Below are 21,796 nucleotides of genomic sequence, written 5' to 3'. Positions count from 1 at the left end.
TGCTCAGAACTTCAACAAGACAGGTATTTACTCTCCTATCCAGCATGACTCTTCCTTTTCTGAGCTTCTGCTCTCCTTCCACTTTCCAATATTTACAGCTGACCGATGGATTGTCTACACAGATCAACTGATTGGTATCGGCTCCTTCTATCAGTAAAAGCAAGATAAATTGGTCACCCTGACACGGTACTCACTCGACGTATTCACTGCTTCGCCTTGTCGTTTTCTGCTTACGCCGAGAGCTTATGATATCTGGGGTATAAAAACCCTGTCAGAGCTGCTTCGATAATCTCCACAACTCGAGTTTCAGAACTGTTATTTCCTACCTCCGGTGAGTTGGTCCCGGATCCGACCTCACCAGAATCCAGCGGTCATTCTGAAGGAGGATTTTGAATTTGCTACTTTCGTTGTCAATTCGTTCGCTGGTGTCAACACTTAGGCTACTTGTAACGATTGTATAAAAGAACAAGGCTAATAGTTCAATCTACCAGGCATCGCCTCCGTCCTGCAAGCGATCATCGGCGCAATCGCCAGTCTCTTCGACATCATCATCTCGTGCGTCACCTGCGGCCGCGGTGGTGAGTGCGCGGTACGAAGGAACAAGACGAGCAAGACCAAGGAGCGTTATGGAACATTGGAGACTTCTACAAGGAGAATGCAGAAGGAGAAGATCAGATATGACAGAAGGTTTCTGAGGCCACGAACCGATATTTGAGCCGCCGATGCTTCATGACCAGCTTTATGCCTGACTGCTCTACATTAGCAAGCCCTTGGCTGGAAGTGTAGTTACTCAAGAATGTACAACTCTCGTATCATATCTTGGTTGCATTACGTGAATCAAACACGATAGTCGTTCATTCGCTCGTCTAAGTAATACAAAAGTCTCCCAGACTTGAAACAACGATCTAATTATTTACAATTATTAACACCTTTCTCCAGCTCCCAAGCCTAACCCATCTCTCAACACGCACTTGATGCGGAATTTATTCCTTACAGAGCGCTCAGAACAGCGCCAACCGGGCTCAAAAGGTCGCCCGCAACACCAGTCAAGCTGGACGCAGCACCCGTAAGCAGGCTCGCAGCGTCGGTCCCAGTAACCGTACCCGCAACACTGAAAGCGAATGCAGTAAGAGGGGAAACCAACGGCATTACCAAAGTCAAAACAGCGCTGACCTCAGGAGCGATCAAACCCATAACATCTGGAGAGACCGTTAGAATAAAGAACTTCATCGTTAGGAGGGAGAAAGGGGACAACATACCAGCTTCGACACTGCCGACCAGAGTCTCGAGAGTGGATTTGATGTCGGAGACCATGCTTTCTACTTCACCGATGGTGGAGATCACGGCTTCGACTTCGCCTGCTGCGAGAGGGAGGGCGAGGGACATGACGCTGGAGACGACAGTGGCGGATGTACCGTTGACGGCGCTCATAATGTTAAGAAGGGAGAAGTGGACCGTGGGGACGATGGAGGTTGTGACGTCTGATACTAAGGTTGAAGCTTGTTCACATTAGCCATACTTCCTCTCATCCTTTCTCGGGCGAGGACTTACAAATGGTCGAGAGATCAGATTGAACTGATGTCTTCAAGGTTGAGACGGAGCTCAAGACAGTGAGGACCATGGATTGATTGTTGTATCTCTTGGCAACAGTGCCAACGACACCGGAGACTTCGGTGGTAACGGTGGAAGGGAGAGCGAGAGCTTCGCTCTCGACGCTGTTGACGGTAGAGAGGACGTCGATGGCTCGCTTGACTACAGACTCGACTGTGCTGACTGCTTGGCCGGGCAGGGAGACAACTTCGGTCACTACGCCATTGACGGTGAGAGGGGCGGCGAGGACCTGGGAGCCCAGGGCGAGGGATGCGATGGTGATTGCGAGGAACTGCATATTGCTGATTTAAGAGGCCTCTCGAAAATTGATAAACAGGAGCAAAAATTGGGGAAAGATATGAATGAGTGACTGAAGAGCTGTGAGGCTGGGTAAAGACTGACTGATCTGAGGATGATGGGAAAGAGAAAGAACTTCTGTGGACATCGAAGCAAGTATATAACACACAGTTACATTGCCTCTCCGCTCTCAGCAGAGACAGGATGACGTCCATAGTTCCTTCAATCTTACCGCATGTTATGATGGTCGTGATCAACATGTCGTCTCACTTCAATAGATATGCGCACTGCCAAGCTCAATATGTGATCATCGACACTTCAAAACCTTCGGACATGGATGAGAGTCAGTTCCTTTCCTAAAATCGAAATGCTGGAGGTAGGATTTACATTTTGTTCCGGGGGGATGGGGCCGTCAAATCACCGGCGCACGGCTGTCTTGTCGATCATGCCGTTTTCGGTAGAGCCCCCTTTTCCCCCACGTGGAAGGGGGTGCTGGAAAGGGTTTACTGTCATATGTCAGTGCAATCACTGCGGCACTCAGTTATGGGAGCTAACTCAAAGGAGAGGGATACTTTGAGGCTATCGAGATAAGTTTCTTCAGCTCGAGTAAGAACTGCTACAAGGCGGCTGCAGATTGAGAGCGATGTGAATTTCTTCCCCCGTGTCAAATCATTTGCGAGCCTAGGAAATCTCGATAGTCCAAAGGAACTCGATGTATGCATATCGATTAACAATAAGTAGTTCTGATCGACAAGACCTAAGCACTGCTACTCATTAAACTTTAACAGGAGATTAAACTGACACCCGCATCTCAGACATAACTTTGGAAGACGAAAGTTTAATCCCATCGAAATGCAAATGAAAATGCGCAAGGAGTCCAGTCGGGTGATCGAAACCCTGACTCGGGTGGCTGCGAGGCGTTTTAAGCTTATTCAACCAAGCTTCACACTGCAATTATCTGACTCGGGATTACCGGATTGAGCAATGCACGCTGCATGTTGTCCTTTGCACTGGTCGGTACTTGTGTTGAAACAGCTTCTTGATGAGTGGGGAATTTCAAGGCAGAGGTGATTTAGGGAGAGTCACTTCGCATGCCACTGTTGCAGATTTGTTTCCAGGGTTGGGAGCGAACGCGAAATGCGCAAGTTGCTCGAAAAATGGAATATCTTTGTTCTATGCTCGCTTTGTATTTGGAGAAAGCGCTGATGGAGTTCTGTGTTTTGACTTTGAGGGATAAGAAGCAGCAACTCAGGATAGGGGATCTTGATTGGAATTTCAACACAGCTTAGTTTCTTACGCTTCAGAGGGGGGACTTGCACTTTTTAGACAACAATCGAACTTTTGAAGCATGGGCAGGCGTGGAGATCGATATTCTCCTTAGTGTTCGTTGAATTGTCTTAATCGTTGACGAACATGTCTCCTGACGCATGTGCACGACTTTCTACTTCAGCTGTGAAGTGTCACCAGACACAACTGCATTGCAGCGATATACAGGTGACCCAATATCAACACAAATTATCATTATCGGAAAACAGTGCCAACACGGCAGTACTCTAACATCCCGTTAAGAAGCACCAGCAGCGGCAATAATCACATCCGCAGCCTTCTCACTAATCATATAAATCGGAAGGACGATATAAAATCCAGGAATCTTAGGAAACACAGACGCATCCACAACCCTCAACCCATCGACGCCCCTCACCCTGAAGTCCGCATCTAATACCGCCATCTCATCATCATCGGCTCCAATGGGACAAGTACAAGATGCATGATGTCCCCACGCCTCGTTTCGCGCAAACTCTTTTAGATCGGCTTCCGATGTGATGTTGGGCGTTGGCCAGACCCTTTCGAATCCTCCATCGAGAGGGATCAAATTCTCGAACGCTTCTATCCCGAACTGCATTCCTTCGTACACGGCCTGTAGGTCCTCTTCTCCGCCAGCACCATTGAAAGAGTTGAATGTAATGTTAGGGGTATCGCGCGGATCAGCCGATCTCAGCTGTACAGTACCAGCATTGTTGCGAGAGTGTGCTTTCAGAGTCAACCAGGTCCAGATACTTTTGTCTGCTGTAGCGAACTCTGCGTATTTCGGGAAGTAGCCTTTGAAGTACGCTGGTACGCCGCCGAGGTAGAGATCCGGGACGTCGACTGCGATGGAGGAATGCTTTGGGTAGGCGAGTGCGATGCCGTTGGTTGAATAGGCGCCTTTGAGGAGGGGTACGTCTTCCCATTGGACGAGGCAAGGGTCGTAACCTTGTAGATAGGTGCAGTCTTGTAGGAGAGAGAAATTTGAGCTGGATTTTCCGACGACACCGATCTCGTAGCGGTCTTGCAAGTTGGTACCTACTCCGGGAAGGTCTTTGATTACTAGTATGCCGAAGCTGTTGAGTTCCGCGGCTGGACCTATACCACTGAGCTTGAGGATTTGTGGAGTGTTGAATGCTCCACCAGAAACAATGACTTCTCGCGTCGCCTTGACGCTTCTAGGAGTTCCGTTTGGCGTTGAAGCATTGCTGCGTGGGTCGGCACGATATAGACTCTGGCCCACAAGGAACTCAACACCAGTGGCTCTGGGAGTGGGTCCTGTAGTATTGAAAGTGACCTTGGTGACAAGAGTGTTGATTTGGAGATCAAGGTGATATTTCCGCGAGCCATCAGCGTTTTTTGCATTAGCGATACTCAATACCCATTCTCGAGGAGAAGCTCTTGAATATTCGGGGAAATTCATGGAGAGAGGAACTTGGTAGAGAGCTTCGGTATTGTAACGTTCCGGAGATGGATTATTAATATCCAATAGCAATATTTCGGCTAGTCCCGCGACAGTGGTGATGATCTTGCCCAAAAGACCCCAGTTTTGACCCATAGTTGTAGCTGCTGCAAGTACCAAAGAGAGTACTTTTTGATCTTGTACGATCAACTCTGGATTTGTCACAGTGGTAGGCATCCACCCATCGAATCCATGTCCAATGACACTGTTTGGGAGATAATGACAATTCTCCAGTCTTTCGTAGTAGGTTCGCATATTAGCTGGAGACCACGAATCATCGCCCGTGATGTTCTGGATGTATTGCCAATCGATTTCGTGGGGATAGATCATGATGAGAGCATTGTGCTCTGAGCAACCACCTAGAGTCCCAGCTCTAGGATACAAGATTCCCAGCGGGGTTGCATCTTCGGGTGGGTTCAAGCCAACATAGTAGCTGCCATCAGGTAGTTTATAGGTCATCTTGGAATCCATTTTCTGTTGTTCCAAATCTGCATAGTGCTGAACAAAGAAGTCCCAAGTGATAGGCTCATACTCGGATGCAAAAGGGTGGAGAGCCGGTACTTGTAGAATAGTTGCGTTTCCGTAATCACCTCCAGCATCGATAAGCAAGACTTTGTAGCCAGCGAGAGCAAGTCGAGCAGCTAGTGGCGAACCACCAGGGCCGGAGCCTACAATAACATATTCGTAGTCCTCGAGAGTTATGTCTGAGGCTCGTTGGTGAAGATACTCATGAGTCTGCGAAGATGTCCTACAATTGCTATTAGCCAGACATGGCTAAGTGATTCCTCAAAGGGCAGAAACATACACGCAGGAGACAAATACGGCAAAAAGCGTGATGAAACTGAAACTTTTCGAAGTAATCATCTTGCAACCCTGAGATATGTCCACTATACCTGGAGAACTTCGAACAGAGAAACCAGATACATAATCAAAATATCTGAACCTCGAATGATTGTGAAGGGTAACTAGAGGCGCGAGAGAAAATGATCATATGTCAGACATTCCCAACATATGGATGCGCTCGAGATGGTGGGCGATCATATTAATTGCCGGCCAAAAGCGTCAAGTTCAATATCTTTCGCGACGATCGTTACGTGCATCAGCACTGCACGCTGCAGGAGAACTGTGCCATTGCATATGCTTGTTGTAATATACAAGGGTGAAATAGGGGTGTAGTGCGATGTGAGAAAAGCTTGATGAATTCAAGGATGGCACCACACCGTTGACTGACAGCGCCGATCTCTTGCTAGGATTCGATTTGGGGCCGTTAAGCCCCGCGCTCAGGGGTACGCTCGGTTGCACTTTTCTGTACGTCTCGAAGGGTCCCGAGAATGGACATGTCGATCACCTGAAAGCTACGAAGTCCGAAGGTACTGTACTTGCCTCTATATTTTTCCTACATTACTCAAGAAAACTCGAATTGCCGTCTATCTTGAATTTAGACTAAAACCAAGCGCCTTCTCCTCAAACATCCTACCGTTTTCAACATTGTGCCCTCTACCACCTCAACAAACCTCAATTTACCTCTGTCAACATGGTCCTCGCCATTGCTTGTAAGCTCACCCAATTTAAGAAAGCCTGCCTCTATTGGTCCGCCTTCCATTTTCTCTGTTACAGAGGGTATTTTAAGCCTTGCTGAAACAATTCGAGTAGCTAAGAAACCATTTATATCAACAATGAGGATATCCATGCTTGAATCGTTTCTTGCAAGCACAATGAACTCTTGAAGATTTGCGCTTCGATGCCGAATTTCGTCTTCCCGACCTTTCTGTTTCGTATGCCAATATATTCTACCTTCCATTTCATACGGGGATTCATTCGGGAGCAGCACCTCTCCTAATTTCGCCTGTCTGACCTCATTTTCGTGGTATACTTGAAGTCGTATTGTGATACACTTTATGAAGAGATAATTCTTCCGTTCTGATTCGAGAATTAGCTCTCTGGGATACAGCACATCTTCTGCAGCCTGTCTAGCAAGGTCCCAAAAAGGATCTACCGGTAATTTATCCCTCGGCATGGGAGTATCATTCTCTGGTTTTGGAGAAGAGTAGAAGTCAAATGATGGACCGTCCTCGCTCGGTTCAGAAAGATAAATTTCTCGGAGCGTGCCATTGTTAGATTTCCATATCTGAATGTAAGGACGTCTCCAGGCATGAGTAGCCTCGCTGGATGCATCGTCGTCCTGTCCGTGGGCTCTCATGAGTTCGCCTTCCCAGCCAGCCCAGCTCCAGGCAGGAAAGCCTTCTCGTCGTCTCTGGATGCTTATAGGCTCCCACAATAGAGCCATGGGTAGATCTTCTATCGGGAGACCATGTAGGAAACCATGTGGGTAGAGATCCTCGCTTAGAAGCTTGAGTATACCCCCAAATGCATTAATGGCGTCGCCGTCGAAGCTCATCTTGCGGCTCATATACTGCCTAAGAAAATCACCGTAGTGCTGAAGACGCGTTGGTACTGCTATTGGCGCGAGACCACAATGCTCCATATCGGTCGCATCGAAGTTGACGAATGGATTGCGAAAGATAACTTCGCCGCTGCCGAAGTAGGGTATGGTTTTCAGCGCATCTTTGATGTGGTATGGGGAGTCTAAATCATCAACGGCTTCGCAGGATCAAGTTGAATTGCAGGCGAAATAAGTTTGGTCTTCAGCAAAGTAAAGCATGCGAGGTGACAGAAGAGCTTCCTGAAAGGTCCAAGCCCTGCTGCCCCAAACCGAACCCAGGATCTGTTGCCTCAAAGTTGGAAAGGTTGAAGCAAAGACAAAATTATCTAGTTGACAAGTCAACTGTTGGTCTCGGCTGGGTTTATATAGACCCGAATCTGCCGAGGTGCCGGCAAGAGCCACAAGGGTGAGCCAGGCGCCAGAGTATATGACATCCATGAGAGCGATCTGACGAGATTTATCTTCCAGATCTTCTTGGTTGATGCATATAGCGTCAATCCACAAGGACTTTCTCCCCAAGGCTTTTGTGAAGCTGATCGCATCCTCGAGTGTTGCAGGAAGCCGTCTAATTTTTGAGTGGCCAGAGAATGGACCTGGATCACAACCTCCCCACACATAACTTAAAGCAATGTACTCGCAAGTCTGTCCCTCCGGGTAATGGACCAGTTTCCGTTGGAAAACATCTATGAGCCGAATAGCGTTCAGCTGAACAGGCTTGAGAGGTGTGCAAGTCCCTTTGTGGTGTCTAATGCAGCGGTCGATCCAGCTGTGGATCAGTTCGAAATTGGGGAAGACTGGAGACACGAGTCGCCCGCCGAAGTAGGTAGGCTCGCTATTGTCGTTACTTGTTTCAACTAAGGCAACAGCTTCGGGAGCGTCTTCCAATCGCCCAAGGCTAGCTGAATTCCATATTTTCCAGCTCCCTTCCTCATCTGGTTTGCTCACTATCCCGACACCTAGTATCCGCGAAGGCATAGTAGGTTCGAATCTGACAGGGCCAAGTTGGCGTCTCAGATTCAATTGGGAGCAGAGTACGAGGTATGCATCTTTTGATTCAACAATTGCTGGTGCACTGTTTATGAGCAGTACGCACATTGGACAATCCTGCCGAAAGAACACTGAGTTAGCTCGACCAAGATCGGTTGCAATGAGAAACCGATCGTCCAGAGGAGGAAATAGATCTTTGAAAGAAATTTTCTTGCAATTCTTGCAGATCAGGGTGCTTCCATCAACTCGATCAGCCAATCGAAGTCTGGTAGGTAATTTGAGAATGGTTTAGTCGCTTAGAAGTCGCAGGGGAGTGACTCTCCGTGGAGAAGAGACATTAAACTCGGCCCAATCGGGGCATTCATCAAAGTTGTGTCCAGTATGGCGACATTTGATACAGATCGAGAGTTCTGATGGAGGCTCGTGGTGCTGAATGCTTTCAAATCGAGGGATATCAGAATCCGGGATCTGAGACAGAGACCTGTCTAAATGTGCCTCGGAAATCTCGTTGATTAGGTCTACGCTCCGTTGTATGTTATCCTGTGTATTGGGGCCAAATATTCGTAAACGCGACTTTATCCTATGGTTGTACTCTTTCTTGACCTTTGTTGGCATCATCTCGAAAATATCTATTAGTTCTTTCAATCCGGTGTCGATGCTGCTCGGTTCTGAAGTGACTAAGCCAAGGTCTCGCGCCCATTCTGGGATCTTGTTTTCTTTCTTGGATAAGGATGGAATCTCACCCTCGTCCTCTGGCGTACGGGAAGGCTGGTTTGTGTCGAGCGTTGCCTGTGCTAGAGTTTCAGGGTTCGGTTTTCTGGTATGGGTCTTATTCCTAGTGGGCCACCTATAGGGAGTGGATGCCGGGAGTGCTGCATGGCGCGCTAGAGAAGCGAAGCTCTGCTGCAGGTTGAAAATAGTCTTTGGAAAGGTGGCGGAGTGGGAAATTGTGTCATCCAAAGGGTGTGATTTCAACGGCGTATTCGATGCAGCTGCTTGCTTTGGGGCGTCTTTGATAACAGGTGTTGATATCTACAGCGCTAAATTAGCTTGACAAATTTCCAACCCAGCTAAATTGAGTTCAAAACCATACCTGGTTAAGTGGTGGGTTGAAGCGATTAATAAACTCCTCGAATTCAAGGAGACACTCTTTGGACACACTAGGTCTGATCTTTTGGAGAGCTTTAGTGAAATGCTTCGAGTTTAGGCGCATCTTCTCAAAGTCCAGAGATGAGATTTCTTTGCCCCGCCTTTTCTTGCTTTGCTCAATCGCCCACATTAGCGCGGTCTCTGAACAAAGATTTCGAAGATCAGACCCAGAGCACCCGTCAGTCTCTCGAGCCAATGCTTCAATATCGACCAAAGGGTCCAAGTCTTCACTCTTCACAATAACTTTTAGAATCTTGGACCGAGCCTCGACATCTGGAAGCATCATTGGGACCTTTTGAGGCAGTCTGCGTAAAAAAGCGGCATCTAAGTCCCATGGACGATTTGTGGCAACTATGACAAATGGTGCCTTATCATTGTTCACCAACCCATCTAATTCTAGAAGGAACTGCGTGATAGCACTTCTTTCCCAAGACTTCTCGGCTGTCCTTCGATCGTAGAATAGTGCGTCCACTTCGTCGAGGAAGATCAAGCATGGTGATAACCTCGAAGCCAGAGAGAAGGCAGCTTTGATATGCTTCTCTTTTTCGCCGATATATTTGTTCACCAGCGTCGCACTGTCGACCGATAGCATGGTTGCTCCGGACTCTTTAGCTATGGCGCGGCTGAGATGCGTCTTTCCAGTTCCTGGTGGACCATAGAGCAGGATTCCTTTGATGCGGTGCTGGTCGAGGAAAGAATTGTTTGATGTTGTGGAACCCATGTACATTGAGGATACCAAATACAAAATCGTTTCCTTCATTTCCTCGTCGAGAATGACTTGGTCATAGCCGGATTGGATGCCGTCTTGAGAAGAGATGTCAGCTCACTGTCTAATGATAGATCACGAGAAAATGCATAAGCACTTTACCTGTGTCGACTATAGAGCTTAGCAAAGACGTCTCGTAAATATCACATCTCCATCTAAGCTCCTCTATCATCTCTCGCCGCCGTCGAGCCGTGGTTTGAGTCAAGTCCTCTACCACAGCATCATCTTTCAATTCCCCAGCCGCATCGCCTTCTGATTCAACAACCGCATCACCTTCTGATTCGACAGCTGCATCGCCTTCCATCTCGACAGGCTTGGCATCGTGGCTGTGGAGGCCCATCCTTGAAAGAACAGCGTCAACGTCGCTAGTCCCAAGTCTAGATTTGCCCCATGAACAACCTGTAATTTTGATGACAGCGGATTCGATCTCATCCGAAGACCAGAACGAGTTCCCCAAACATGTTACGTTCTCAAAGATATCACATGAGACAGGACTCCACCTCGAATATGGTTCCAGAGTTTCAGGTGTGAAGAGGTGAGGGATCTTGCGTTTAAGTTCACGCTTCAAGCGCCTTACGTTCAAAGTCGAAGCGTGGTCCGGCTGAGGGCAGCTAAGGATCTGTTCCATATTCGATGGATCAATATCAAGAACTAAAGATTCAGAGGCCTGATTTTTGTTAGGAATAAGCCTTGCGCTTCTATGGCCACCAAAAGAGCAGATGATGCAGAATCAACTTGCCTGTTTCGTGCCGGCATTACACACGGTGAGAATCATCACGATGCTTTCACACCTCTTGCGTCGCATCACCACAGAATCATGAACACCGACTATTAATCCACCATCCTCTAGATCTAGTACCAGCATTCCCTTGGTTTGACGAACATGGACAAGAGTCGAGTGCCTAGATGACTCCGATGACGATTTATCGTCTGGGCTTACTAAGCCATCTGCTAGGAGTGCTTCATCGCCCACAATGGTCGTGTTCTTGGCCGTCGTACCAAGAATAGCGGAGAAAGCCATTCGATTTCTCTCCCATGTATCTGGTTGTGATGGCGTAGCGAAGTATTGTTTCACCAGGTCTGCCGTGATTTCGATGTCACTATCCTGTTCCTGAATGCTAAAATCTAGAGCAAGGTCTTCGAGATCGTCCAAGCTGAAAGAGACTAGAGAAACTTGCATATCTCTTGCCAAACACTTGATCAACTCGTCCAAGAACTCAAGGCCGTGGGGTGACGAAGTTTGCAGCGGAATCAGAGTAAATGATGGGTCCAACTTCCCCCGAGAATTGCGAGTCAAGGCTGCGGCTGTCATGTCACGAAGATCAACGAAAAGCTCGTCTTGGACTTCATAGACAAATGATTCGCTATTCCGCGTCAAGAGTGAGCCATCCCCACTCTTCTTGCTTGCCGCTTGAGATTCATTATCTGTCTTCTTCGACACCTTTTGTATGAGTTCTATTCTTGGGGATAATTTCTTCAAGTCGTTTGGTGAGATGGTGTTGTGGGAGAGGAACCAGTCTGGGACCCGGAACCCATCGTGTCGGAGTGCCTTTGTATGGACCCCAGCTTCTGCAAATTTCTGATTGCTCAAAGTAGGGTCTGAATCATGGCTCGCCAATTCTCCAGGATCCATATTGGTATTGAACGTTAGGTCAGAGACATGCAATGAAGTATGGTAAGGGCGACACTAAGATGGTTGAGCTCTGATGTTAACTCAGCGATGAGGTAGAGGACAACAGCACGAAAAAATACAAGTACTCACGCCCAATTGCCTGCGCCACAATACAGTGAAACCGGAAAGAAAATTAAGTGCTCGATTGTTTCTACCTCGTTGATGGGTTAAGACTGAGATCTATGATATTCTAAACAATTGAGCTTGTGCATTTAAGAGTTCCTGGCATTTTATCTGGGGGATGCCGCGCGTATTCACTTTTAAGGGCTGCGGCATACGCTCAGCCTCATAGCAGCATTGGATGTTGTCCATACAGAATAGGTGGGGCTGAAGCCTCATTGCGACCTCAGACCTTGTAGCTGCAGCAATCTTGAAGATTAGAGGTTGCCGTGAGATGGTGAGCAGAAAGAGATTAGTGGCTTAGGAAAAGCGGCTAAGCGAATTGGTTACAGTAAGTGAGCTATGCGGAATTTAGGAAGGAACTCTACAAAAGAGCGACACAAGATGGAATTATTGCGTTTGGTTGAAGTGAATCGCTGGTATTGGATACCTGTTGCACATCGCAAGGTAGTGACAATTTTTAGCTTGGAACTAAAAGTTGTTACCAAAAGCTTGTGTTGCACATCATAGCCTGGGAAGAACTTTTAGCTTAGGCAATTCCAAGTTCCTAACTGCAACAGTCCCGTCTTGGTGATAGTGTAAAACAAAAATCAAAATTGCCTGAAATGGATCTTGCTCTTAGTCCGGAGGCGTGAAATCTCCGATGGGAATGCCTTGTAAACTGAGGAATAGAAGTGGCAACGGAAATTAGGAAGATGAAAGAGTAATTAAGTGGTCATCCTTACTGCGCCAACAACCAGGAATCATCCGCCATCCACAATACTCCAAAAACGGCCGTCAGTCATCCAAATCATATACCTTGCGAAATTACCACAAGACGTTCCCTTCAAAACGCTCCTAAGAAACACCCCAGATTGAAGACTTAATTTTGACCGATCTTGTTCTGGACAAATACCACCATCACCGCCGAGAACCTGAAGGCAGAGCATTAGCAACTTGTGCTGTAGAGAAGAGGGAAGACTTACGCAGCAGTAGCAGTAAAGATATCGACCCGTGAACTTCCCGTTGAGATGAGAACAAGACCAAAAGCGAAGATGCTGTTGAACAGAGCAATGAGTCCGAGTATCATTCCCATTGAGTGGACCCTAGAGAGAACGACGATGGCGATGACAGGTAGCAGACAAGCCACGATGGTTGTTAGTATGGACGTAACGCGGAAAATCCAGCTTTTCGAGTAGGCGGTGACGCCGGCGAGATTCTTCTCGTCTTTGGGTTCTGTTTCGCCTCTCGATGCCGCAATGTCAGTAGGTGGACTTGCGTCTTGCCAGCACTTTGGAAGGTGGCATGAAGAAAATGGACCTGTCACTCTCGTCCAAAGCCCAGCCCAAGTAGGCGATCCCCATCCTTGCCACACGTGGTGGAACAGGGGGATGAAGCTGTATGTGACCCACGTCGTTAAACCATCGGGCTTGCTTCCCACGCGAGGCACTATCAAATGCTCTTGAAATTCATTCTTAACAGGGTCGCGCTTCACTTCTTGAGTCTTGAAAAAACCCACAAAAAGTCCCCAAAAGAGTGGCCAGAAAGTCTCCCGCGTTCCACTCGTGCCTTTCTCTGCGCGAAGTGTGCCCCAGGTCTGGGAACCTGTTCCAATGATAGCTGTTGGGTCGCATACTTTTCTTGCAAACTTTCTTAGACAATCGACATTGGAACTGTCGGCGTCCGGGAATGCTGACACCTGCGAGAATTGGATCAGTGCATTATCTGGGAGCATGATCGAGTCAGCCGTATTCTTTTCTGCTCAGAATTCTTCAAAGTGGCTCACTGTATTTATCCAGAATAGTCCGAATTTTTTCGAGGATTCTCAATTGCTCTAAGCTCCTGTGCTGCGAGTCCTCTTCATCCGAGTCCTGTTGCTCCGAGTCATCTTGTCCTGAGCCCTTTTCTTCTGACTCTGTCTGCTCAGAGTTCTTTTGTTCTGGGCCACTTTGCCTCGAGTCGTCGACATCGAACATCCAGTCCAAGTCGTCTGCAAAGTTGCGTTCTGGGTCTGCACCATGGAAATAGTCTTCAAATTCAGTCTTATGCAGTTCTTTTCTCAGTCTGATAAGTTGGGCTTGATAGTAGAGAAGAGACTTCACGTTGAGATCTGTGAAAGATGGAAACGCTGCAAACCCACGGGTGTCGGCTACAGTTTTGGCCAAGGAAGGCCATCCAGGAACCGGTTTGTTCACATCGTCCTCACTACTGTTTTTATTGGGATGATTCCACCTTTCTGCAGGGCTTGGCGATGGCGAGGAGAAGGCTGTAGTTGTAGGAGACATCTTCTCCGACCCTGAATTGGATGTGGGAGGCTCGCTCAGGTCCGCATCTGTGTAGACGTGAATGCTCATTCTCTGATTCGTCTCGAGTATCGCTGTGAGTGGCGGCAAACAACGATTAGATGGAGCAGGAGAAAAGAGATCATAGATGGTTGCTTCGCGTGAGCGTGCTGAAGGGGCCGGTCTTTTGAAGTACGTTGCTCACTGCCAGGTGGGCGGGGCGAGACTATCGGAACTGAGGCGGGGCTTCGTTCACTCCACATGTGCTGTCCGCGGCACATCGATTCAATTTGTGACTTAGGGAAGTCATGTCCAGCAGCTCAAACGTGAGCCCTACGGGGCGAGGTGCATTGATGCCCTGTCTTTCGAATACCGAAGAGCACTTATTGGTCTCGACGTCCTGTGGGTACTCAGCTTGAGGCGAACGAGGAGGGTCATTATGGCACACAGCGTGTTGCACGATGCAGGAAAGAAAATTTGACTGCATATTGCATGCACAGCAACCTGCTCATTCGTTCAAGGGCGCAGAGACGAAAGCTACCCTCGAGGTTGGTGCTGCTCTGGAGGCGATGTCCAGCATAACCTCATTCCGTTGATTATCAAGAATCTCGTCTTAAGATAGCTTAGCCCGCAAGATCCTTCGTCGATTGCAAAGTGCAAGATTGTGGACAGGCGTGTCTGATCTGGAGTCATCTGGCCCCTTGAACTTCTTGCTCGTAACCGGCATCACGGCTCGATGGCAGTGCGAGCCTTGCCCATGGTTCTAGCGATGACGAGTAAGATTTTTGGCAGACACGGAAGGGTAAATCAGTCGGTGATGCTCGTCACTGGCGAATGGATTGCGCAGGTCGACGCTGCAACTCCTGTTTGCTGTGCGCAAGATGTGGGTGGACATGTATCTGATTAGTCCAAGCCAGTCCAATGATTCCCATTGACCAAAGAATCTGCTATCGGAACATCGTTGCAGACTCAGAACTATTTGTGATGGAATGAAACGATCTGCGCTCCCGAATGAAGTGAGGGAATGTTTGACCGGAATAGAATCGCTCAGAGCCCTTATACAGAAGTTATTTTGAAACCCGGAAGCAAACAGAACAACTTCAAGCTTATCCGACCAAAATAAAAATGACATGTAAAACGGAAATCAGACCGATTACGACCAAAGCATACGTGCGCTGGCACATCAGCCCTGATTTATGTCCATCATGCAACTATCTGCAGCGTGGTGAACCGGGCGCAATGAGAGGCTCCGCCGGAATACATCGGTCAAGATCCGAGCCTCAAAGAGGACGCCTAAGCTTCTGCAGTAAGGCAAATGATTCCTGGAGGACACCGAGTGTGAGCAGGCTGGAGGAGCTGAAATATATAATCTCAGGTGTCTCATCGCTTCCACTTGGAATGACCATCAGATTTACGCTGTTGGATGGAAAAACCACTCGAAGAAATAGAGCGCTCTTCTAACCCATCCTCTGCTCGGGTAAGCGAAGGACTCTGACAACTTGATGTGATAGGTCCTCAGCGTTCGGTTGTCGAAAATGGACAGCACGCATCATGGCGGTCAGCGTTGGTCCACACGATCTCGAGAAAATCCTGCGAGGACAAGTGGCGACACTGTGCAATGTCGTTGGGTTATATAAAAGGGTTTGGGGAGCCCACCAGGGGCTGGTCGAGCACTCTCTCTTCACATCCAACACTCGTCTTCCCTGAAGGCCCAAGATCGATGACCGAGTCTCCTCTTTATCCGGGAGCCTCACCACACCGTCGCCGGGGTTGAGACTTTGCTCACGCGGGCTGAGCAACTTGGGTTACCTACCTTCCGGATCCAGTTGATCAACTGACAAGAGAAAGCAAAAGTCAGCTCTTGAGTCGCGAGGCAATTACTACTGCCTAAGAAAAAGTAACCACGGAAAGCTGTACTCGGTCGAGCTGCTGGAGACCGTGCCGGCTCTATCAACATCCTTGCTGGTCGGTGAAACCTCAGAATCTCCATCCCCACCACCCGCTGAGCCGCTTCCCTCAGATTCTAGTCCAAAGCTCCGATCCAGACTACTCTAGTGGCTTTACTTACCGGTATTTGCTTACATTTGTAAGAAAGCGCAAGTCGAGCTGTTCAGAGGGCGCATCGCGGGAAGGAAGCACATTCAGCCCCGCACGTTGCTACATAAACTGCATTGCCTCCCACTCGACCCCGCAGCCTCGCGCTCGACTTGATCGCTACAATCGGGGATCCGACGACAAACGTTTGATATCTGCTGTAGACTCTACTTGCAGCGCGTGTAGAAACATGGCTACGATTTCTTCAATAGATGGTCAGTTGACAACTCTCCTAATATCCCTAAAAGGCACCTGCATCTTGGCTAACTTGGAGAGCTTTGCAGTCTTAGGATGCGACAAAACCATGTCCAATTCGAAGAATCGCCTATGCAATTCCTCAACCTCTGACAAATCATCTTCCGTCAAGCTCTCTATGCGAGCTAGCAGATCTCGTTCTACACTTGTTGGATACGATGATGAGTTGGAATACAAGCTAGATACTGCTCACGGCTCAAACACCAAAGTCAAGAAGCTTACCTGGCCGGATCATCTTTTGGGTGTTTTCTGTATCAAAAGAGGAAGCAGAGTTTCATCGACTATGTTAACCATGCCAATAAGACCAGAAGAGGACCAGGTATGTTATTTGACAGCTACTCGCCGTGAACTTGTTTCTGACCAGAACTACAGGGAAACCAGCCTTCTCCATGGATCCTATCTGTCTACGTTCTTTCGAGACAGAAGGACGAGTCGAGACATTTCATACCGAAGGAAGCCAAATGCACCATCGATACCGGAAATCTTCAAGGGAATCTGGTATCCAGAGCGTTTGTTACCGATGTTCTTGGGTATTCTGAGTCCCATTTTCAACCATTAACAAAAGCGGAAGAGGTTGGAGGGACTGGAGTCACTGGCCACAAGCTCATCCCTCAAGGCGCAATCTCCCTGACCTGGTACCATAGCAACAGTACCCGAGTATTCCGCGACATGCGCTTTTTGATCTCGGAGCATCCGATGTATGACCTTATCATCGGATCTCAGTCTATCCACCAGAATAGAATCCTGGATGTGCCAAATCTTGGGGACGATCCTCATTTAGTATCTAATCCGGTGCTTGGTGGTAAGCTTGCCTCGATCCAACTACTGATTCCCGCTTTAATTGATAATTTCACAGCAGAGGAACTTGAAAAGTGCCGCGATAGAATGACCCACCTAAAAGGAGAATATTCAGTGATTCACAGGCAAGCCCAAAAAAAGAAAAATGATACCAAGCTTCAGGAAACATGTAAAGAAGTCAAGGCGAAACTTGATGCTGCCGAGAAAGCATTCGATGTCGAGCATCGTCGGTTCCAAATCCACAGATACTGGGTATTCTGGGCTAAACACCCAGAAGGGAAAGGACGAAAGAAGGCACATCAGGACCAACTTGACAAATGGCAAGCGGAGTGGCACGAGGCCTTTCCGGGCGAGGGGAATATTCCTGCGGAGAACTTGACCAGTCTCCAGGGCTCCTGAGTAGTATGATTGACCATATTTTATGGTTTGCCTAGCAAGTATCTCTCAAGTTGGATTTCATTTCGCTTACAGGTCATCGAGCAATCGACTTTGGGACATTTTTCTTTTGGGGTAGGGGGTTTTTTTTTTCGGATTCGGCGTTTTGATAGCGAAGCAGCTTAATGCAATGATGAAAGTTCCATGCTACAATGTAACAATCACCCGTGACTGGAGGGAAAGCACTCACTAAAGCCCTGAAGAGCCAACAGAATGAGATTCTGCGACCAAGGTGTGAGCACTGCGCCGCAACCCACGCGGCACAGCTTCTTGAATCGCTCAGCCTCGTTGACTTCCACTTGCAGCACTCTGCAGCGGCATCACACCACCTTTGAATTTGTGGCTTTTTGGCAGCCAACACAGCCCCAATCCGCTGACTTGCAGACACTTGATCGGCTTCCGGGCAAGTTGCCTCGCTCATGCGATATCGCTGTCACGACAGCGCGATATCGACTGCACTTGCTCACCAGTAATGACGTTGATGAAGCACATTGAAGCCTCGCCACAGCCTTTGGTCGCGTATCGCCATTCATTCAGATTCTCGATCAAGAAGCTGACTTTTTATTGTAGCTCTGGCACCCTATCTGCGACCTATTCATGTCGAATAACGTGATCCTACTCTCTCTTCAGGCGGTAGAGGCAGCGGTAGAGGGGCAGAGGTCGGAAATCTAGGCTAGAGTCACGTGCTACATATAGGTATTCAGGCCGAACATTTTTGTAGTGAGTACGTGACCGCGCGTCAAATCATGACAGTCCCTGTAAGTACACGCTCTTGTTATCTGTTACTCTGTAAGAGCTGGTCATGGCACCGTTGTAATTGTAGCCGCGATTGCCAACAAGATAGCGAGAAAGCACGCGGACTTCATGGCCATGGCCCGGCTTGGCAAAATAGTGCGCGCGCTATCGAGAATGCTAGCCAACGTTTCTTGCAGGATCATTTAGACATGGGGAGAGCCAGAAACCTGATCAGTGATTGGCTGAAGGAAGGGTACATGCCATCCGAAGGGAGCCTGAATGTAGGAGAGTGGGGATTCACTTATACCGAATTGAGTAGAACTTTCCAAAGGAAAAAGGCAAGACGGCAGAGGAAGCAGGAAAAGATGGTAGACCAAGGGAAGATCCAGTCAAATTAGAACTAACGATTCTTATAAAGAGCCAAGATTCGATTGTCAAATGAACCATCGCAGGCGAGGTTTCATGAATACTGCTTAGGTAGAGTAAACAAAATTCGATTCTAAATTGTACCGAGGTCAAAGGGTGTTGTGATGGCTACTGAGCAAAATCTGACCAAATAGCAATGAGCAGGTAAGAGAATAGTAAGACAGGTGGAGGACAAGGTGGCAGCAAATGGCCAATTTTGGTAGTTAGGTCAAGACGTCCAGCTTGCCATTGGCGGAAGCGATGAAAAGCCGAGTAAAAATGGCATTCAGCGGCTGCTAAGCGAAACTTAAGCGGTAAAACAGCCTCAAGAGCCTTCCAACTTTGGGTCATTCTACAACAGACGCTGATGAGGTCTAGCGCTATCTCAATTACGCATACTATGGTCGGAAAACCCCAACAACTGCCCAGACCAAGAGCAATGTCAGCTTGCCACCTCTCCTCTGAAGACCTTCCAAAGTCAAGCAAAGAACGATACACGAACTGGTTCCGTACTAAACCGCTAAGCCTTACGCACGAACAAGCTATCGAGCTAATCAACGACGCCAACCTTGCGCCAGAGAAACTCCGAATCTTGACGTATCGCTTTACCTGGCGCCTTCAAGCGCTCGAGTGCGGGACGATGTCCAATCAGGTCTTGCTTGAGCAGTTCCTTCCCATCTTCGATATGATCTTCTTCTTCGACCTCCTCCAGCCAGAACTCTGTCAACTTCGCTTCATCGCCAAAGGCGCCCCAAAATGGATCGCAAATTTCGAAAAGAAGTCAGGCCGGATGAATGCCTACACGAACCGCTGCGAGCGCAAAGAAAGTAGCATCATATCAAGAATCACGTTTTTCGAAAAAGACCTGGCAGATGACAAAACACAAACTCTGGCGCATCTGGGAACACTTGCCCATGAGATGTTGCATTCGTTCTTCCACATTTACGTTTGCCGTTGCGAGGAGAAATGCAAGGCTCATTTGAAGGAGAAGAATGGTCTGACGGGACATGGGCTTCCATGGCATAGGTGCGCCTTGACGATTGAGACTGCGTTGCAGAAAGCTTTGGATCCAAGCATACACCTGAGTAGGACTCTAGTAATGGCAAAAGAACTGAATCAGAGGAACGAATCAACAAGTACCATGCCGTTAGGTGAACTAGGCTTGGTAGTATCAGAGGTTGAGCACAGAATCGCCCAGTATAAATCTATGGTTAAGACAAAAGTCAAGGAAGTCAAGGGCGACGGTCCAGAAAGCGATGACAGTGAGGGCACTGCATCTGACGGTACTGTATGTTAGGTCTGTGAGTTTGGATCCCTTTCAGGATTAATTGAAATTAGTAGACTTGCCAGGATAGATCTCCCTAAGGCGTTTACTGTAGAGAGTCAATAACTTGCAAAGCCTCTCGAGTTGTATATGAAAGGATTGAGTTCGTGCTCAAATCACTGACCAGGTAACTATCCCCAACACAGAATCTCTAATACTGATTTGATACTTGTCACTTTCTTTGACCCAGTGACTCGGTTCGAAGCTAACGCTTGACCATTTCTGAGACCTGACCTCGAACTGAGCTCTGTCACAGCACAAAGCATCTGGATAATTCGTGAAACGTCTCTCAAGTCCCAAACAACAACTTCAAAGCGAATGATGCAGCAAATACGTAGGCACAAGTATATAGGTTTGCGCGAAGAAAATACAGCATCGGCTCTGACAGCATTGGAATCCTAACATCACGCTTTTTTCTTGCTTTCGACAGCCAGCAGCTAATAGATCTTCTTTGAAGATGGCTGAGATGTATGACCACACGATCCATTCTCGCAATACATTCCACAACGGTTTACCCACACCAGACAGCGAGCTTGGTAAGTTTCTAGAGAAAGAAAGCTTCTACAAAAGACATACAACAATAAAAATCACAATCAGCACTACAGAAAACAACAAGCACCGGCGACCTTCGCTTTATGCAACACCAGTACCACACAGCAACATCGCCATGCTTTGCCATACTCCAGATGAATTAGTCCAGGCAATCCAGCAGTTCACAAAACAAGATGACACCGTCATCCCAGGACTGGAGGCCATGCAAGAGCACTACTCATTGGCGTTCCAGAACCAGCAAAACGATCATCGCTGTCCAGCCGAAGATCTCGACCAGCTCTCGTTCTACTTCAACATTTTCGATCGACTGTTCTTCTTCAGCTCGCTTCAGAACTTATGTGCAATACGACTTAAGTCCATAGAAGGACATCACGCAGGGCAGCTAGACAGCCACCGCAGCAACTGGCGAACAGAAGTCCCTCCAACTCATGCTTGTTTGATCACAATCAGCGATCTGACAACGACGAAACCTCCTTTACCATATCAAAAACGCATGAAGAAATATCTTGGAACCCTGCTTCACGAGATGCTCCATGCTTACTTCGAGGTATATGGCTGTATGTGCACTGAAGTGTGTACATGGCGATACAACACGCTGGTGGGTATCCATGGCAGTTCGTGGCAAGACGCAGCTCTGGCGATCGAAAATGCAACTTGCCGACTTGTTGGCGAGAGGATAGACCTAGGACGAGTCGATAGCTTGGCTATGAATTGGATAGCGGCTAAGAGTATGCCAGTTGAAGGAACGCTGGATCTTGCTTCGTGGGGTATGACTTACGCAGAAGTAAGAACCGCGTATGATTATTATGTTGAGTTGTACCATAAGTAGAATGAATCAAAAAGTACATTATAGACTGTGAAGGCTACAAAGATCTGGTGAATCAAAGTGCAGCGACGCTGGTGATATGAGGGGTCTTGACTGGTCATTGGACGCAATCTAACTGGTCCTTGTAGCTGCTTTCGCCATTCCTGAGAACAAAGATAACATAAGTTTAGGCAACAAAAGCAGTACCGTCTATTGATATGAAGTGCTCAACGATAGGGCAAGGAGCTCGGCAAAGGTGAAATGAACGAGGAATATCGGCGGGTTTTTCTGTAAAGATCTCAGAAGAAGAGATTCAAGCCCTTTGTCGACGAAGCTCACTG

At 47.9% G+C, this 21,796-nt stretch overlaps 8 protein-coding genes across 8 annotated transcripts; 4 read left to right on the top strand and 4 right to left on the bottom strand.

The window, feature by feature from the left end:
- Positions 1–842: 842 nt before the first annotated feature.
- LY89DRAFT_690831 (uncharacterized protein) lies at positions 843–1,997 on the bottom strand. The gene is made up of 3 exons (XM_018216177.1): positions 1,552–1,997; positions 1,260–1,499; positions 843–1,199 (listed from the first exon to the last, which is right to left on the bottom strand). The coding sequence occupies exons 1-3, from the start codon at positions 1,886–1,888 to the stop codon at positions 991–993; spliced, it is 786 nt and encodes a 261-aa protein (XP_018063210.1). The 5' UTR covers positions 1,889–1,997; the 3' UTR covers positions 843–990.
- A 1,413-nt stretch (positions 1,998–3,410) lies between these two features.
- LY89DRAFT_764265 (alcohol oxidase) lies at positions 3,411–5,398 on the bottom strand (the record flags this gene model as incomplete). Its single annotated transcript, XM_018221632.1, has 1 exon — positions 3,411–5,398. A coding segment is annotated over one exon (1,947 nt), but the record flags the coding sequence as incomplete, so codon positions are not given.
- A 3,767-nt stretch (positions 5,399–9,165) lies between these two features.
- LY89DRAFT_599296 (AAA-domain-containing protein) lies at positions 9,166–9,954 on the bottom strand (the record flags this gene model as incomplete). Its single annotated transcript, XM_018210085.1, has 1 exon — positions 9,166–9,954. One exon carries the CDS (start codon positions 9,952–9,954, stop codon positions 9,166–9,168), a length of 789 nt encoding a protein of 262 aa, XP_018063208.1.
- Positions 9,955–12,653: 2,699 nt separating this feature from the next.
- LY89DRAFT_741686 (uncharacterized protein) lies at positions 12,654–14,055 on the bottom strand (the record flags this gene model as incomplete). The annotated part of the gene is made up of 3 exons (XM_018220741.1): positions 12,654–12,705; positions 12,757–13,495; positions 13,557–14,055. 3 exons carry the CDS (start codon positions 14,053–14,055, stop codon positions 12,654–12,656), a joined length of 1,290 nt encoding a protein of 429 aa, XP_018063207.1.
- Positions 14,056–16,336: 2,281 nt separating this feature from the next.
- LY89DRAFT_676744 (uncharacterized protein) lies at positions 16,337–17,598 on the top strand (the record flags this gene model as incomplete). Its single annotated transcript, XM_018213621.1, has 2 exons — positions 16,337–16,720; positions 16,774–17,598. The coding sequence occupies 2 exons, from the start codon at positions 16,337–16,339 to the stop codon at positions 17,596–17,598; spliced, it is 1,209 nt and encodes a 402-aa protein (XP_018063206.1).
- A 782-nt stretch (positions 17,599–18,380) lies between these two features.
- On the top strand, positions 18,381–18,767 carry LY89DRAFT_676743 (uncharacterized protein; the record flags this gene model as incomplete). The annotated part of the gene is made up of 2 exons (XM_018213620.1): positions 18,381–18,392; positions 18,429–18,767. The coding sequence occupies 2 exons, from the start codon at positions 18,381–18,383 to the stop codon at positions 18,765–18,767; spliced, it is 351 nt and encodes a 116-aa protein (XP_018063205.1).
- Positions 18,768–18,772: 5 nt separating this feature from the next.
- LY89DRAFT_327299 (uncharacterized protein) lies at positions 18,773–20,313 on the top strand. The gene has a single exon (XM_018206760.1). It carries the CDS (start codon positions 19,142–19,144, stop codon positions 20,069–20,071), a length of 930 nt encoding a protein of 309 aa, XP_018063204.1. The 5' UTR covers positions 18,773–19,141; the 3' UTR covers positions 20,072–20,313.
- A 242-nt stretch (positions 20,314–20,555) lies between these two features.
- LY89DRAFT_676741 (uncharacterized protein) lies at positions 20,556–21,479 on the top strand (the record flags this gene model as incomplete). The annotated part of the gene is made up of 2 exons (XM_018213619.1): positions 20,556–20,634; positions 20,704–21,479. 2 exons carry the CDS (start codon positions 20,556–20,558, stop codon positions 21,477–21,479), a joined length of 855 nt encoding a protein of 284 aa, XP_018063203.1.
- Between the last annotated feature and the right edge of the window lie 317 nt (positions 21,480–21,796).

The sequence above is a fragment of the Mollisia scopiformis genome (assembly GCF_001500285.1).
Source record: "Mollisia scopiformis unplaced genomic scaffold LY89scaffold_31, whole genome shotgun sequence".
Taxonomy (NCBI): Eukaryota; Fungi; Ascomycota; class Leotiomycetes; order Helotiales; family Mollisiaceae; genus Mollisia; species Mollisia scopiformis.
Note: the sequence above shows the minus strand (reverse complement) of the source record. Positions and strands in the feature narration are given on the sequence as shown.